The sequence below is a fragment of the Maylandia zebra genome, linkage group LG6 (assembly GCF_041146795.1).
Source record: "Maylandia zebra isolate NMK-2024a linkage group LG6, Mzebra_GT3a, whole genome shotgun sequence".
In the NCBI taxonomy this organism is placed as follows: Eukaryota; Metazoa; Chordata; class Actinopteri; order Cichliformes; family Cichlidae; genus Maylandia; species Maylandia zebra.
The window spans coordinates 36,211,159-36,227,958 of NC_135172.1; the positions used below are offsets into that span (position 1 = coordinate 36,211,159).

A 16,800-nucleotide genomic window follows, 5' to 3' on the forward strand; every position below is an offset into this window, starting at 1 on the left:
TTATATCTAAATATATTCTTATATTTAAGTATATTATATAAAACTATTTATGAATCTCATTTCACATTATTTTAATTGCAGGTAGTTAACTTTAGGTTTCCCTGTATACAAGGCAAAAGCCCAGAGAGAATGGCCGGTCTATCACCACTTCTCAAGAAAGCAAACAAATTAAACAAATTCAGCAACAACAACAAAAAACAGAGTTTAGTTCATCCTGTCGGAGAATAACATTTCAATTAGTTTAGCTCAAGAAGGCCGACTGAAATAAAAACACTTTATTCAGTGTTAATGACATTTCCAGTCTGCACTGTAAATTTGCACAAAGACTGCATATTCATAGTGGCTTGAAAAAAACCCCCCAACAACAACTAATAAACACGAGTGCAAGAGCTGGGTTTATCCACCACTACATCCTTGTTACATACGCTCTTTGGTTCACGCGCTTTTTACTGCTTTCCTTGTAAAACAGTGTCTCTCTTTCTCTCCCTCGCTCTCCCTCTTAGCCCAGCCCCCTTGATCCCCTTCGTCCATTGGTGTCTTCGGGGTCTCCCTTTTTTCTCTTCTCTTCCATAGGTAGTCCATAATGAGTGTCCATTGGCTTTTATTATGACTTGTCCCCCTCCCACTGGCCGCCTTCGCCCTGCCCATGTTTTGTATGTCTCAGTTCGTCCAGCGCCTGACGTTCAAGTTCGCAGAACGTCACGTCCGCACTTGAACTTGCAGCGCAGGGGGCTTCACTATACCCCCATCACTCTCTCTTTGCAAAAAAGTCATGAAGAGCTCCGCACAGCCCGCACCGCACTACTCCTCACCCTCTGTATGATCAGCAGCTCATTGCTTTTTTTTCCCCTTGTTGGCTGTCAGACGCATCAATGAAGATATTTCATTTGGAGTTTACCTTGTAGGAAAGGATTTCCCAATGTGAACTCAGCTGAAAATCCGTCACTAAACCAACATGTCTCGCCGCAAGCAGGGCAAACCCCAGCACTTGAGCAAACGGGAGTTTTCGCGTAAGTGGAGATACATTGCATTTCGACTTAATTTCATTGGTTTTTCCTCTCGGTGACCCATCTTTTTCTGTATACGGCAACTTTCTTTTAATACTTAGGATACGTCCACCGCTGTCCTGACTAAAATGACAAATCGCAAACATATCCAAGACTACAGGTTATCTTTATAATCATCACGAGGTCTTCTATAGGAAGTTTTGGAGCAGCGTGACAGGGAAGCTCAACTTGTGTTGGTTAACGCGTTGTATAACACAGCCTTCAAGGTTTCTTTCGCCATTAAAGGGCATGCATGAGCTTTATGGCCAGAGACCTTTGCCTATATGAAGGCGGCACAGAGTTACAACTGCTGCCATTCACTTAAGTTTCCATGTGCACCTTTTGAAGCCACAGCACTACTACAGTGCAGGTCCTTTTTAACTGTAAAAATGCATTTACAAAGGTCCTAGTTGGTTTGGACACAGGGAAGTGGTGTTTACACACACACACACACACACACACACACAGACACACACACACACACTTGTCCGAAGCGCAAAGACCTCGTGTGCGTTACCTACAAGGAATGCAGTTTCTTTGCAACAATTTTTTCACCGCTGGCGTTTAAACACGGCATATCCAATCCATTTGTATCCATAAATTGCATAAATACGCAGAAATCTCCGTGCGCCACACTGTTTTGAGATGAAGGAAGAGAAAAGAAGGACAGTTGTTTTACGCGCGTGTAAAACTGCAGGGCATTGATTTTGATTGAATGTCACATTCTTCGCACAGTTTAGACCAATTGTTGTTTGCCGAAGAATTATTTCGCTCCATTCGTCGGTTAAGAGCTTTATCAGTATATTGCTTTATCAATGCACTCTTCGCGCGTCAGTAAATGCGGAGACGTTTCCAGACTAGATAGGCTGTTTAAGTGTAAGTTAGAGATCGAAATGAACAACCTGTGCTTTTCTTTTATCTTTATTCTTGTATATATTTCTGCATGCTCTTCTTATTGCCGCTGAAACAAATTATGCTCTGGCAACATTTATTCTAAAGCTGTCAGATGGGTTGCCAGTGGGGGGCGCAATTTGATTGTAGTCCTACAGGCCACTCGTGAACTTGAACTTGATCCACTTTATCCTGTCCTGCTTGACCAAGCTCATGCACAGGATCGGTTCAGCAGCAGTAGGTTATTACATATTTTATGTTCTCTTGAATGTATTCATATTTTTTCTAAAGGTACACTAAAGGTACAATATTCCCCACATTCAAAGAGGATCCAGAAATAAAGTGTTTACAAAGAAACAGTTACAGACCTTAAATTATGAAGAAAAAATGACCAAAGAGTATAAATATGCTTTTGTTTAATGACATGAAGATTTTGCTTTTGACCAGTATAATTCTGTTATTGGTTATGACCCAAATCTGTTTAATTTACTTTGGAATATTAATTGTTTTTTTTTAATTATTGCAAAATAAATAAGACTGCATGAAAACACTGCAAAATTCTGTTCTAGTGCTAACTGTCAGCTTTTGTGTTGCAAAAAGGCACCATTAGAAATTTAAGTAGGCACTTCCTTTTAATTTTTGCATTTATTTTAAAATGAAAATAATCCCTTTGGTGTTTTCAACGAGGGACTGTAGAATACAATGAATGATCTGCCGGTATTACAGGGAGTCATAATACTCTAAAACAGTAAAAAAAGACCTAATGATTTTTCTGATAGTGGAAGAGACCTGCTGCTGTAACCCAGTGGGAAACCTTCGCCTAAACTACTTTAAATTCTAGCACAGTGTGATATCAGGAAAAAAAAACACATTATATTTTAGCTTTCAAAGTTATTCACATCACTCTTGCTTGACATCAGAATGAGATTATTTGGTTTGAAGAAAATCTTTCCACCTAAACCAATCTCATACACCTTGTATGTGTCCATGGCATAAGCTGGTTAAGATAAGTAAAATAGGGGTGAATTCCCTCATCTTTAATGCAACTCAACATACAAGTAACAGGGCCTATCTTGCATAGTCCCTCACCACCTTCTCATCTGACCTGATATAGAATTAAAGCTTGAACCGGCGGCAAGAATTCATCACATCTTATCTCAACATCCCAGTCGGGGCGCCAAGTGTCGTTTACCATGTGGCTAGATGACTTCTTTTAAAATGCTCTCTCTGCTCACTCTCTCTCTCTCTCTCTTTCTCTCGCTCTACTTCAGGGACCTACTCCACATCCAACCCCTCAATGTCTAACCTTGGTTCACGAGATCCCAGCACTTTTAACGAAATGGGGTCCAATCATCTTGAACTCAAATTAGAATCTATTTTTTGATTCTCAGAGGTGTTAGGTTCATTAAAAAAGCGAGATTGGCAGCACAATAAAGAGGGTCAAGCAACTTAATCGTTTGACTGCTGCCTGCGAGCTGAACATGTCAGTCCTTATCGAAGCTGTCTGTGTGCTCTTTCTTCCTTTCTGCCTTCTTTCTTTCCTAAAAATCCCATCTGCACATATACTCCTCGGCCTTATTCCTTTACAAGAAAATATAATAACAGTGTATGTAAACTCAGAAAAATATCAATTCTCGCTTCACTACATGTCACAACTGTCTTTCTTCTTTTCCTTATCCAGCTGAGCCGCTCTCAGGTGTTTTACCAGAAGAAGACTCTCAGGACTCCCCCAGCCTGGGAGTGGCTCAGGGCGAGCCCCTAAAAGGGGACCAGGACCTGCTGACCTGCGGCCAGTGCCACTCTCGCTTCCCCTTAGCTGACATCCTGCTTTTCATTGAACACAAACGGAGGCAGTGCCACGGTAGCCTCTGTGTGGACAAACCTCTGGACAGGCCACCATCCTCCCCACTCGCCTCTCCTCTTTCCACATCCTCATCACACTCGCGGACCCAACATCAGCACCAAAGGAGGGTGCGTCAACCTGTCGAGGTGGCTGTTCAGGTGTCACCGCAGGATGAGGATTGTTTATCTGCACCCTTGCAAGGAATAATCCCTAAGCAGGAGAATATGACAGGTAAACACACTGGAAGCTTAACATGGCTGCCATGCAAGAGTAAACAGATGAGCAGGAGAAATTTGCATTCAAGTGTGAATAGAGTCTTGAAGCTCTAGATTGTGTGGAGTGGGTCACACTTTTAAGGTTCATAGGCAGTTTATCACAGAAGACAACAAATACTCGCTGAAATTTCCCTTCTAGTAGTGAGGATGTGTCCAATCAACGTAACCTGACGGCGAAATGTCTGCTGCTACATTTAGGAGTTGCGAATTTCCCTCAGTAGAGTCATGAATACACATGAAGATTAATAAGGATATTGATAAAAGGCACCGAAAAAGACGCATGGAGACAGACAAAGAAACAGATTATAAAAAGACAGAGAAAGAAGAGATCAGTTTCTTTTGGTTTGTTGCTGCATCACAGATGTGCTCAGATCCTTTGGACTTCACATTCTCTCTCATGTGGTCGCGAGAGATGTATCTCTATCCCTGCCTGGCTTATTACACTGCCATATCTCTTGTACCCTCAAATATGCGCCTGCTGAAGCTCACTGTGATTCTAAAATTAAAGAGATAGGAAAGAATGTAATTACGTTGATCTGTCAAGGAAGAACTGTTTATTTGAGGAACACTACAGCCACTAATTGTCAGTGTTTTTCTTGATTTGAGTAATTAAGGACTTCTTAAGGCAGCTAGTTGGTTTGTTGGTTGTCCACTGGGGCTAAATGAGGCTGTTGTGAAAACACGAGTTGCTGTGCAAACAAGCATGGGTCCCTTATGACTGGTTTTATAGAGTGGAGTTTGATTTTGACCAGCCCATTTTGATGTTTATTCATTTCCTTTAACAGATCTGATAGCATGTGCCAGACTGCGCTGATTGCCTGGGCAGTTGTGATTGAATTTGAAGCCAATTCAGGCTGAATGCATAGAGGGTAGTTTTCAATAATGAGCACTACTGTGCTGTATTAGTCAGCGCTTCAGCTTTGCAGATGGCATTGTAAAGGGCTACTGTTACTTGTTGTCAATGTTTTAGCACTCTGCCATACAGAATAACCACTGTTCATTAGTGTGCGGTTTGTTGAAACTCTTTCTCACAAACTGGGATGGACGCACACATGCTCAAAAAACACACATTCTTCTGACATGCCTCTTGGCCTTGTCAGCTGTTCGAACACGCCTTTCCTTGCTCACTTGGATCATCGTGCAATGGAGTTCACATGATATCATGAGGTCACTAACACTGTGCGAAGAGCTTTATTTATAGGTCTCATTTCTTTGGACATTGTGTAACAGTCAGGATTTCCTTGGGTTAATAATGAATAGGTTAAATTGACTGTATGTGGTGCAAGATTGCATCCTGTTGTGACGCCTCACCTCACCTTTTGTTATCATCCTGTTATAAAATCTGAGGTCAAAATTAACAGTCTGTGCTGCAGAGTCTGTGCAGGACATCATATCAGTTATATATGCATTGCATATAAGACGGCCTCGTCCCACCGCTTTTTTTTTTGTCCAAGATTGATGGATACAGACTGGCAGTGCCAGCGCGCCACCCCATACTCCATATGCTAGCTGCCATGTTCTCTTACCCTGCTCAGTTAGAGGCTGACACTGAGCTGAGGCATCTCAATATATACTGTTCCTACACATGCCTCAAGCCCAGTCCAATCCAGGCGAGTGTATGATGAATTACACCCTTAAAGATTTCCCTGCATCTTGCTCCCCTGCATCATTCAAATGAAAGTGACCCTTCCAATCTCCACCCCACTCCTGAAATATCACTTGACACGGACGGATTTCCATATGGACAGCAGTTTGCGAAGGCAGCGGCTCTGGCTAGGTTAAGGAAAGTTGCTGCTTGACTAAAGGGTGCTGACACCCAGAATGGCTGAACTTGTAGGTGGGGGGATATGAGAAGGGTGAGGGCTGAGGAATTAGGGGCAGTACGTAATAGACCGATAGCTCGAGATGAAGCTGTGCCCCTCAGTCTGTCTCTACAGGACAGCTGAGGCCGTCTGGGAGTCTCATGACTGCAGCTGGGGTTTGGGTCTGCAGTCTGGGGCTCTGAGCTGTTAGACGAGGGCAGAGCAGCCTGCGTACCGTCATTTGCATGATAAACAATTAAAGATATGCATAGAGACATCGTAGCTTGTCTACAGACCACGGTTGTCCCAGAAATAGAGCAGATGATGGCTTCTCAAGCAAATGTGATTGCAGCGTATAAAGCTGCTTTTATTTCCCAGCATAAAATTGCTATTAAAGAGACAAACCGGTAAAGTGGATTCAAAGTTTTCATTTACATTAATTATTTCATGGAGTAAACGCAATTGTTATTAGCACAATAAATAAATTAGAGTCTAGTCTTTATAAATTAGATACACAACCACAGTGCATATTGTCTTCTTCTTGACCTATTTACAAGAAATTACAAGAAAAGATTGCATGAATTTTGTACCACATTTTTTGAGGTATTATTACTACATTGTTCTGCCCTGTATTTATCCATCCCAGCATTAGCACCCTTTTGAATTCTCACCAGTGTAGCCACGTGTGTTAATGAGGCCACTGCAACTGTGGAAATCGACCACCATCTCACACTTCAGCTTCTTTCCAGCGCCCTGCCTCCATTGTAACCTGGACTCTGAATCGATACTGAGTCAATTACGGCAGCCACCTTTCACCCTTTTTTCTCTATGAGGAAGAAAACATTCAAACAACAGAGAAGCATTTCTTGCAACACCTCTGTGGCTGTGGAGCATTTTCTTGCAGCAGCTTGCCTGTCCTGTTTCTCCCCGTGTGTTGTGGAGACAAAGGTATTTAGCAGGCTCCATATTGGCATTGTGCCACCTTTCTCCAATATCCCCTCCTTCACCAAGCAAATACATATACACACAGGGTGCCTGTCATGCAGAACTGGGGGGCTGGGCAGTGCGTGGAGATTGTGCATTAGTGGCGGCGGTGGGGGGTGGGGGTGGGGGGCTCCTTGGTAGCGATATCTTTTCCTGTGTCCAGTGTGCATATGCGTCAGCAGACATATGGGTCACTGTGCAAGTTTATATCCGGTGCTTTTGTTTGGGTGATCACTTTAATTGATACTGAAAAGGCAAAGATGCGTGCTGCTGCAATGATTGGACACCAGCTAATATTTTAACATAAGGACTCCATTGTCTGTAAAAAGTGACTCTAATTTGATCCTACAGTCGCTTTGGGCTGTGATAAAATCAGTCCTATTTTTGGCAGTGGGCTCCACTACGTTTTAATGAAGGTGAACAGGAGTGGTTTTTAGGATGAATTTTTCATGGAGGACATTTTTGTATGCTGAAGCCAAGCTCTAAACACCCACAAATGTTGTCAGTGGAAATTCGTCAGCCTTTGTTGTTGGATTAAATGTTAGTGGTTCTGGCTGTATTCAAGTCTACTGAGTGTTTACATCTTGAGTGCGGATGCTGTGAAACTAATGTACGTGTAAATGTGTACATTTATGTGTGTATAAGTGTGGTTTTGACCACTTAAAATGTTTATAGGTTTCCGTGTGTGTGTAAAAGTGTGTGTGTCTTGCTGTTTGTAGCTTTACTACCCTGGGCGTGCAGGCTGAACATGAAAGCGTCTTTGACTTGGCAAGCCTTGCCTGAGGACACCCCTCTGAGGACTATGCCAGGCCAGACTTGGCACACAGCAGTGGGCCTGAGGGACAGGCCGGGCCTAAATGTGTGTGTCTAAGAGGGAGTTAGAGGAGGTGTGTCTGTTTTGTGGGTTTAGGAGGCAAAACGTATGGTGAGGTGGTGGCTATGACTGACAGTGGGAGTGTGTGAAGTTAAGAGCAGGTATGCAGTAGATTGTGCGTGCTGTCCTCAGGGCCTCCTGGCTTGGACTTCCTGTGCCTCTGTTTGTCTTCTAACAACTCCGGCATCACAGCCTCGGGCCATTCAGGTGGAGGCTAGCTGAAATATGCACACACACACACACATCTACACACACAAACATGCATGTGAACATTCAAAAATAGGCTCCCACAAATGCATGCACGCACCCACAGATGCACACACACCTGTTCTATGAACACAACAGTGCACACGCCTCCTTTAAAGATGCACACATATGCTACAGTGCACACATACAGTGTAAACCCCCTCCTGTGAACCTGTGTTTTGTCTGTAATAAATGTGTTACGGTAGAGGCCCCATGATGTGTTGTGAGTTGATGAGATCTGTCAGAAACATATGATCCTTATTTTACCCCCCTCCCCTCTGTCCCTCCCACTCTCTTCCGCTTAGCCTTTCCTCTCTGTCCCTATCTCTTTCTCTCCCTCCCTTGCTCACAGCCTCTCTCCACACATCGCTCCAGTAGTTTGTCTTGGGGGAGTGGAAACTGAAAGTTTTGGCTACATTAGTGTGTCTGCACCTCTTAAAGCCTTCCAACGTCCACTCTAGAGCTCATTCTCACTCTCGCAGATTTGGCTGCAGAGTGAGGCAGACATAAACACTCACACATACACTGCCTCCATCCATCCCCTTTACCCACTGTCAAACAAAGCTATACAACAGAAACATTCTTGTTTGTCTACAGCCACGTCATGCTGGATGAGAAAGTATCCTCAGAAATAAGCATGTCTTGCTGCTGTCCTGTCAATACTGTGGCAGGCAGTCACATCACGGGGTCAGAGGGCATCTGACAGCATCAGGGCCTGTCATGCCAGCCGCCGGCTTCACCACCTGCAGGTTAATGACTTTATTTTTAGACAGAACAGAAACAGAGAAGAAAAAGTGTCTTTGATACAGCTGTTGCTCAGGAAGTGGCAGATGAGAGCAGAGAGGAGAGAAGTAGTATTTTAGGAAGTAGGCAGGTTAGTTTGAGGTGAGAATGGGAGCAGATTTGACAAAGTAATTTTCCCTTTGATATTTTCCTAAAAAAATACCCATTTTGTCATAATCCTGTAAGTCTTTATTTAGGTCACTGAAACCGAACCAGATTTGGAAATTTTGTATCTCTAAGAGTAACACACTATCACAGCTTCTATCTCTATGCAGAATGTCATCTCAACCTCTGATATTCCTTTTGTGACTGTAGCATTTAAGGGTGTAGTGCTGTTGGATGGTTGCTTTGTCTTTCTCCAACTGAAGGTGATAATTCTGAGGCCATGGGAGAGCCACAGTGACAAGGACATTGTGTTAGTCTGATCCCACTGATCCTGGTCACTATCTAGTTTCTTCCTCCACAGTCTGGCTCACTACAGGTTTCAGTGACAGTACTGACTTGTCAGAACTGTGAGTCTGTTGGTGTGTGTGTATCTATTTGTACATTTGAACTTGGTTGGATGGTTGCGGACACCTCAGTCTTGCCCACCTCATCTCAACCACAAAGTTACAGGACACAGGGCCTTTCTGTCTGATGCTGCACTCGTGAAAATTCCCAACCTTTATTCTTGGTATATTCCTTGGTGGGTGCTCAGAAATGCATTGCCTCCTAATAGCTCAAATTAACCATACATTTCATCTTAGATTCAAATCCCAGATCTTTTAAACATTCAGAAGATAGTTAATTCATTTACTTTTGAGAGTATCTTGATTTAGTCATTAGATTAAATTTAGGCTGTAAGGTGGTATCGGCACACTGCAGTTTGCTTTGCACACAAGCATACGAGCACAAGCTTGCACACAAATGAGAGTGATGCACACAAGGTGATCACTTATGCACGGATGCATGCATGCACACACACACATACTTCCACAACTGACCCCCAGCCATCATTCCACACAGACACACGCATGTACGCACACTCATAAATGCACACTCCTGTCCCAGGCACCCTTTACTTTTGCAGGCTGAATCTCACTGATAACATGCTGGCGCCCTCATTTAAATTTGAAGCGCTTCTTTAATCTTCAAAGGCCTGATTGCTTTATGAATATGCATGGACTGAGCTGACTCTCAGTTCATTACCTTGTTGTAAATTCTAATGACCATTAGGGCCCTGCACGGTAATTGCCAATTGTTTTGCATTTTTGATTAGCCCATTACCGAAGCACATTCTGAACATGTCTGCCCTGCCTGCCTGCCAGGCCACAGCAAGAATCGGAGGGAGGGGGAGAGAGAGATGAGAAAATAAAAGAAGAGAGTGCAAGGGAACCTAGTGCGAAGGGTGGTGAAACACGGTTTAGGCAGCGTAAATTTTGAGGCTTGGCTCAAAGTGTTGTTTCGGGGGGAAAGTGGGGTGAGCTAGAAGGGGGCAAAAAAAAAAAGAAAAAGAAATGTAAAAGCTGTAGAATTGGATGTTCCCTAAGCAAGCTCCATCGTGCTTGTTTCTGCAGAGCTTGAGTGCAAGAGTGTGTACCTCACTGCATTTATGTCAGCATGCGTATTTGTTGACTCTGTGTGTGGATGTCAACTTTACTATGTGTATGTACCCAAGTTTGCGTGCAGCTGGATAGGGAGGGGTGCTGTGTTGGGAGCGGAGAGATTCTGATAGTGCATCCCAATGCACGTTGTGTCTGGGACTCATGAAAGATTGATGGTTCCTAGCAGAATGGCATCAGCCTGCTACAACTTGATAACATCTAATGGATAATTTAGCACTCTAAAACCTGCAGGCCAGTCCACCTCTCTAGAAGGCTAAAGAGGACAGCAGCTGCTGGGCTTTCGGGGCCGCTGCTGTGACTGTTTGTTGGAAAAATAAATGAGAACAAACAGAAAGATGTGTAAGAGAGGGAGTAAACGAGGCAGGAAGACAGAAATAAAATGCAGAAGTGTTTCTGTGACCACGATTTGAATATCTCAACTGTGTTGATTGCCCAGCTCCGGTCACAGCAGCTTAAAAAAATAAAATAAAATAAAATAATGCATCTTAACTTGAAAATATTTCTAACACAGTCCTCACTAGCACTTCAGGAGCTAAACTAATCCAAATATCTCATTTAGAGCTTGTAGAGGTGGTTTACTGGACATGAAGCAAAAAAAAAAAAAAAATCAAATTAAAGTAATTATAACCTTATTTTCCTTTTTCGCTCCTTGCTGCTACAGTTTCACAATTGTTGCTTCCAACTGTATTTATAGCAAAAAAAGCAGAGAATATAATTACAAATGGAAAAGTCATGTCACTGCATTTTTCTGTATGACAGACCACCCAGATATTTTGATCCATAAAATATTGCTTGTGTGAAGAGGGATACTTTCATTCAGTTATGATTCTTCTTCTCTCTCCCCTCGCTCTCTTTTTCTCCCTCTCATGTACCATTCATAATCTCCATAGTGTTTACACAGAGCTTCGAGGCCTACTGTCAGTCTCTTATTCCCAGACTATTAAGCTGTTGACAGTTTGGTTAATCGTCCCACAGTTTGACTTAAGGGGAATCAGAGAGAGGTCAGCAATGTCTGTCTCCAAGGTGTGTTGAGAAAGTGGCTTACATGTGTGCGCTCTGTGGCATGCCTTTTATTGGGAGTTTGTCTCATTTTGGATGGGTGGGTGAGCAAGCTGTCAGTTTGTCTTTGCCGTGGTTGTGGAGGAGCCCCAAACACATTACAGAAATGATCAAGATCTAGATCAGCTATAGCAAGTTCCTAGTTAGAGTTAATAGGCTGCCTGGATGGTTTATATGCAGCGTACGGATGTTCATAGTCTCATTCACATGTGAGAGAGAGACATAACAGCATCAGCAGGAGCAGCAGCAAGGCCCAGTATGTCCAAAGGAGGCTTGGGCAGACAGCATGATAGATGGCTTTGTTAAAGGGTCCCAGGGTGTCCCCTGAACTTGAAGCACTCTGTTTATCTTGAATAGGAGACGCACATAGTATTGGGGGGCAGTGAGCAGGAGAGGGAGAAAGAGAATGATATAGCTTTCAGGGGAACGAAGAGGGGAGATTGCGGGCCGGGCTAGTGTCTGAGCAGGCCTGCATGGGGGTTGGGGAGGTTAAGGGGGGGTCGTGAGCAGGCACGGCTGCTGGAGAGACAGAGAGGAGGGAGGAGGGGTGGAGGGGAGGGGGGGGGGAGCTTTCCTAGTAGCTGTCCATTAACAGATGAACTTGGCAATGGTCCAGGCCTCAAAGGTCTTGGGAGACAGACACACATGCACATATATTCACACATGCACACACATAGACAGATGTACACTTTCCTGGTACCTGCTCACTGTGGATGGAATGCCACCATGGTTCTTTTTTGTCCAGAGGCGAAACAGGACACGTCTCTGGTTCACCTATGTCAGAACCAGTTCAGACCGGTTAGTCAGCCAGGCCGAAGGAGGCAGACGGACGGGCCTTGTTGCTCAGCCCTCCTCTTCTCTCTCTATCCTCGTCCTCCTCCTCTGTTTTCCAGGCTTTAGTGGAAGAAACAGAGAGAACCTCTAACCTGAGGGCACAGGACAATGCAGAGGAGAGAAAAAAGAAGCGGGGGAGCGTGGGAACAAAGCGAGAGACGAATGGATCCGGTCGCAAACAGGGTGGGAAGAGGAGAGAAAAGTGTTTGGTTGTTGTTGGTGCTCTCCTCTTGATGGGGCAACATTAGCTTAACACCACTGCTGCTATTGTGTACTGAAAACATGACGGCAAACACGAGATTGGGGGAAAGAATTTGATGTGGAAAATGCACATAATGGACTGTTGTGCTGTGTGGGCGAAAAACCGCCTGTGTCAGTTGCAGCCATATTCCATATAGCATACTGTATGTGTCGGCGTTGATGAACGTGTTTGTCTGTGTGAGCTGTAAAAAATGTGGACGCAACTTCTCTCCTAATTATGACTCGGATGTGTCCCTCGAGTTTTGAGAGCAAGCTGTTCGCGATTCTACTTCAAATGTTCTCAGCTCACACACAAACCTTCCCTCAGCGTGGCAGATCAGAAGGCTCTGTCACATCACGAACATCTAAGGAATTCTCGGATGCCACATTTTTGTCACTTTATGATTGCAGGTTTTGAAAAAAACAGAGCCTCCCTCTTTAGAATATTTATGATTTTAATAAAATTGCTTCTGTGATTGACAAGATGTTTACATTTTTGGCCGCTCGCATACTCATAATTTTAAGTGAAAAGTGGGGTTATGACTCAAGCAGAAGTGCGTAATGCTAAGGTGAGAAAACTGACTTTTTTAAAAGGTGTGATACTTGTGTGAAAGGTTGGTTGTGAAGACGTGGGGATGTTTAAGAAAAGGAGTGGATTAGGTGTCACCTTTTCAGCTAGCCTTGCAGGTGTCTGCCACTCTTTTTTTTTTTTACCTGATGCCTGACTTTCTCTCCCTCACTTCTTCTTCTCTTCTTCTGTTCTCGCTCAGAGCCTTTTGTTATTTGATTATGACAAATGGACACCAGGGAAAATCTTTAAAGTTCAAGTGCAGATTTTCTTATCTTATCTTAATTGCAGTAATCTCTTTGATTTTTCCCCCCAAGTTTAGAAACAGTTGATGACTATAAATGCAATGATTTTATAAACAAGTTCACATTCGAATCCAAAAATAGACAAGTGTGATGTTTTAATATAAGGACAATAGATGTGATTATACGTACCCATCACATGCATGCTGCAGGAAAAATGTGGATAATATATATTTGCATGACTGTGAGTGTATGCACTTAATTGTCTACATGTAAATGTGTGCAATCCTATTTGCATGTATTTCACACATGCCCACATTAGTTTGTTATTTATAAAGAAGGTTCTTCTTTTTATCTTCCCCCTTTACTTTCAGCCTTCAAGCTATTGCTCTATTTCTTAGAAACATGTTTTCTTTCCCAAAAATCTTGTGTGGCTACTTTGGTGCTGAGGCCAAAAAAATATCTTGCTTTTATATGTGTGCGTGTGTGTGTGTGTGTGTGTGGGAGAGAGAGATGATGGCTGTTTTTATAATGCCCCCTGCAAATTTGCATATGTATATGTGCAGATTGTATGAGAAGAGCTCTCACACTTAGAGCAGTTGGATGGGGAGGGTGATGGGGGCTGCTGCAAGGGTTGTGTGTATGGTTAATGTGTGTGTGTGTGTGTGTGTGTGTGTGTGTGTGTGTGTGTGTGTTAAAGGGGAGTCTTATTGGCGCTTTCACCCCCTCAGACAAAGCCGGCCACTACTCCCAGATGGTAGCCTGCTCTCTTCGGCCATGTGTCTGGTATTTGTATGTGTATGTATTTGTGTGTGTATGTGTGTGTGGACACAGACATCCAGAAAGACTGAGTGATGGAGAAATTTGTGAGTGTTTGTGTGCATGAGATTCAAGCAGATGCTGAGAGATGGCCATAACTTGAGTAAGCATACATAAAGACATCTAAAGACTGTGAGGCTTTAATTCATCCTTTGGATGGGTGTGGATGATGTGCATCTTGTTTGAAATGCATTGGAATACATAATTCAAGATAGATGGACAAGAAAACAGAAACGGATAATTTGAAGACTCAGGGATGGACAAAATGGGACAAAAAGATGGGATGGAGGAGGAGAGACAAAGATTGGTCATTTTTAAAGGTGATGACCTAGAGATGTCAATGGGCACCTCTCTAATGGGGTCAGCCTTGAAGACTAGGCGTCAGGATTATGTTTACCTCAACTGTCTGCTGGGAAGCAAGACAATGAGTCAGGACCTACGAGTGTCTCTCATATGTCATGTAAAAAGTATTCAACTTGGCAAATAATTCTAACGGTATAGGAGTCCAGATATTCAATATGAAATCCTGCTTAAGGGTTCTGTCTAAATCCTGGTGTCTCCCTGGGGGTGTATGTTAAAGCAAGCCTTCAGCCCTGTTAAGAAGGGGCTATCTATTGCTTGGACAGACTCCAGCTTCTCTGACCTTGATGTTTGTTTTCCTTGTATCCCCAGACATAAACATGCTTCTCGCATCCAGACACACAGACAGTCAGGAAGTTATCCTCTCTGATGTTTTTCTCTTGCATCTGGCTCCTATGTGAACACAGGACAGAAGTAGTGGGTTTGAAAATTTGTGTGCACGAGAACAAAGTCAGGCGAACACAAATGTTGTGTGAATTTTTCAGTGTGCATTTTTTTACACCCTCCACCACACACACAAACACACACACACACCTCCGACTCAGGCCCTTCTCTTCTCTGAGACCTGTCAAACTGGTTCTCTTTCATTAAAGCAAAGCCCTTCTCCGTTTTCTTGACCAGGTAGTATTTTGTTATCAGACAAGAAACTAGATTCCCTTATGACAACCTTTTGCCCCACAGCTCAAAGTGCCAAGATAACTATTCCCTTTTTATACCTTTATTGAGGCAAGCCCTTCTCTGCTGGTGAACGGTCTGGCAGTGCTTTCTGTGCTGGACATGCCCTGTTCTCCCCAGGCTCTGGTACTGCATTGGTCTGCCAAGTTGCAGGGCCAGATTGCCTGTAATAGGCCTGCCATTTCCCTCTCATCATCTGTCAGCACTCTGGATCCAACTGCAGGGTCCAAAGAGGGCTACCACTCTCCAATTAAAAAGGTTAATTTGCCCTCGCCGATCTCTTCCGCCTCCCCCCCCCCCCCCCCCCCCCCCCCCCCCCCCCACAGCTTTACTATGTCTTCATTAACACTCATTTGTGTCGGTGTAGCTTTCTTTTCTCTTTCTCTCTCATTTTACTTGGTTTCTGTAAATACTGCTTTAAGTTGAAAAGGTAAGACTGAATGGCCATTAACATATTTTTTGAGCCAGCATATGAATTAAATTGCTGTCAGTGGTTTCAAAGTGCTTTTGTAGCCTTGGCCAAGCAAATAATGTTAAATTCAGCAATCAGTCTTGAGCGCACAACTTCCTGCTTAATGTCACTTTGATTAACTGAGCAGTCTCAGTAGAGGATGCATGGGCTTAAAGAAAATATATTTACAGCTTTCTTGGAGAAACTAAGATGAGAAGATAATTGCAAATCTTGCTCATATCTATCTATCTATCTATCTATCTATCTATCTATCTATCTATCTATCTATCTATCTATCTATCTATCTATCTATCTATCTATCTATCTATCTATCTATCTATCTATCTATCTATCTATCTATCTATCTATCTATCTATCTATCTATCTATCTATCTATCTATCTATCTATCTATCTATCTCTGTCCAGAAGAGAGAGTCCTAAGAACAGCAAAGATACTGCGCAGGACCATAAAGCTCCCAGGCAGCTGGAAGAGCCCAGCTTGAAGGATAAACTGAGGCGTGTACTTGTTTTGAAAAGTTTCCTCAAACTCAATCAAGCTTAACAAATACCAAAAACATCCTAAGTCAAACCTGAGTGGATGAGCAATGTGCAAGTGAGACTGAGAGCCACCTCATTTAAACAGATGGAGAGGAGTACTCCATCTCCAGTACGCTTGGTACTTTGGTATTTTCTTTTTTTCCTCTCAGTTACCTCTTTCTCCCTGATCTTCGTAGTTCTCTTCAATGTTGCAATCTTTTTATCTTGGAGGGAACTCCTCCTCATCCTCTCCCTCCCTCCCTCCCTCCTTCCCTCCCTCTCTCTCTCTGTTTTTTTTTTTGCCTTAAGCTTCAGCAGCGGTGTCACATGGCAAGATATACATGTGGACATGTCGCTTTGTGATCCCAAAGCTCAGGAAGGAAGCTGCCTCTAACCGCTGCCTGTGCTGCTGCATTCTGTCAGTTAGCACTGCCGTCAAAGCTCCATCCTCGCGTCCGGCCAGCACAGCTAATAAAATATTTGGTTTGTGGATCTTTTTGAGCAGGATATTGAGATAACTGAAATATAGATAACGCTGGATTTGGATTTGCACATTTCTCTTCATTTGTCATAACTCCTTTAGCCATGATTTTAATTATTTTAGACATTGGACAACTTTTGCCGTAAGTTATTCAGAAGCCTTTCTCCTTACATAATACAGCTATG

At 43.2% G+C, this 16,800-nt stretch overlaps 1 protein-coding gene across 1 annotated transcript in view; it reads left to right on the forward strand.

The window, feature by feature from the left end:
• The first annotated feature begins 661 nt into the window (after positions 1-661).
• The window catches only part of LOC101467413 (BCL11 transcription factor A), a 32,976-nt gene continuing 16,837 nt past the window's right edge, over positions 662-16,800 (forward strand). Inside the window, exons 1-2 of the mRNA XM_004538940.4 lie at positions 662-1,010; positions 3,619-4,011. Coding sequence (XP_004538997.2) covers positions 956-1,010; positions 3,619-4,011 — 448 coding nt within the window. The 5' untranslated portion in view covers positions 662-955. The remainder of the gene's footprint in view (positions 1,011-3,618; positions 4,012-16,800) is intronic.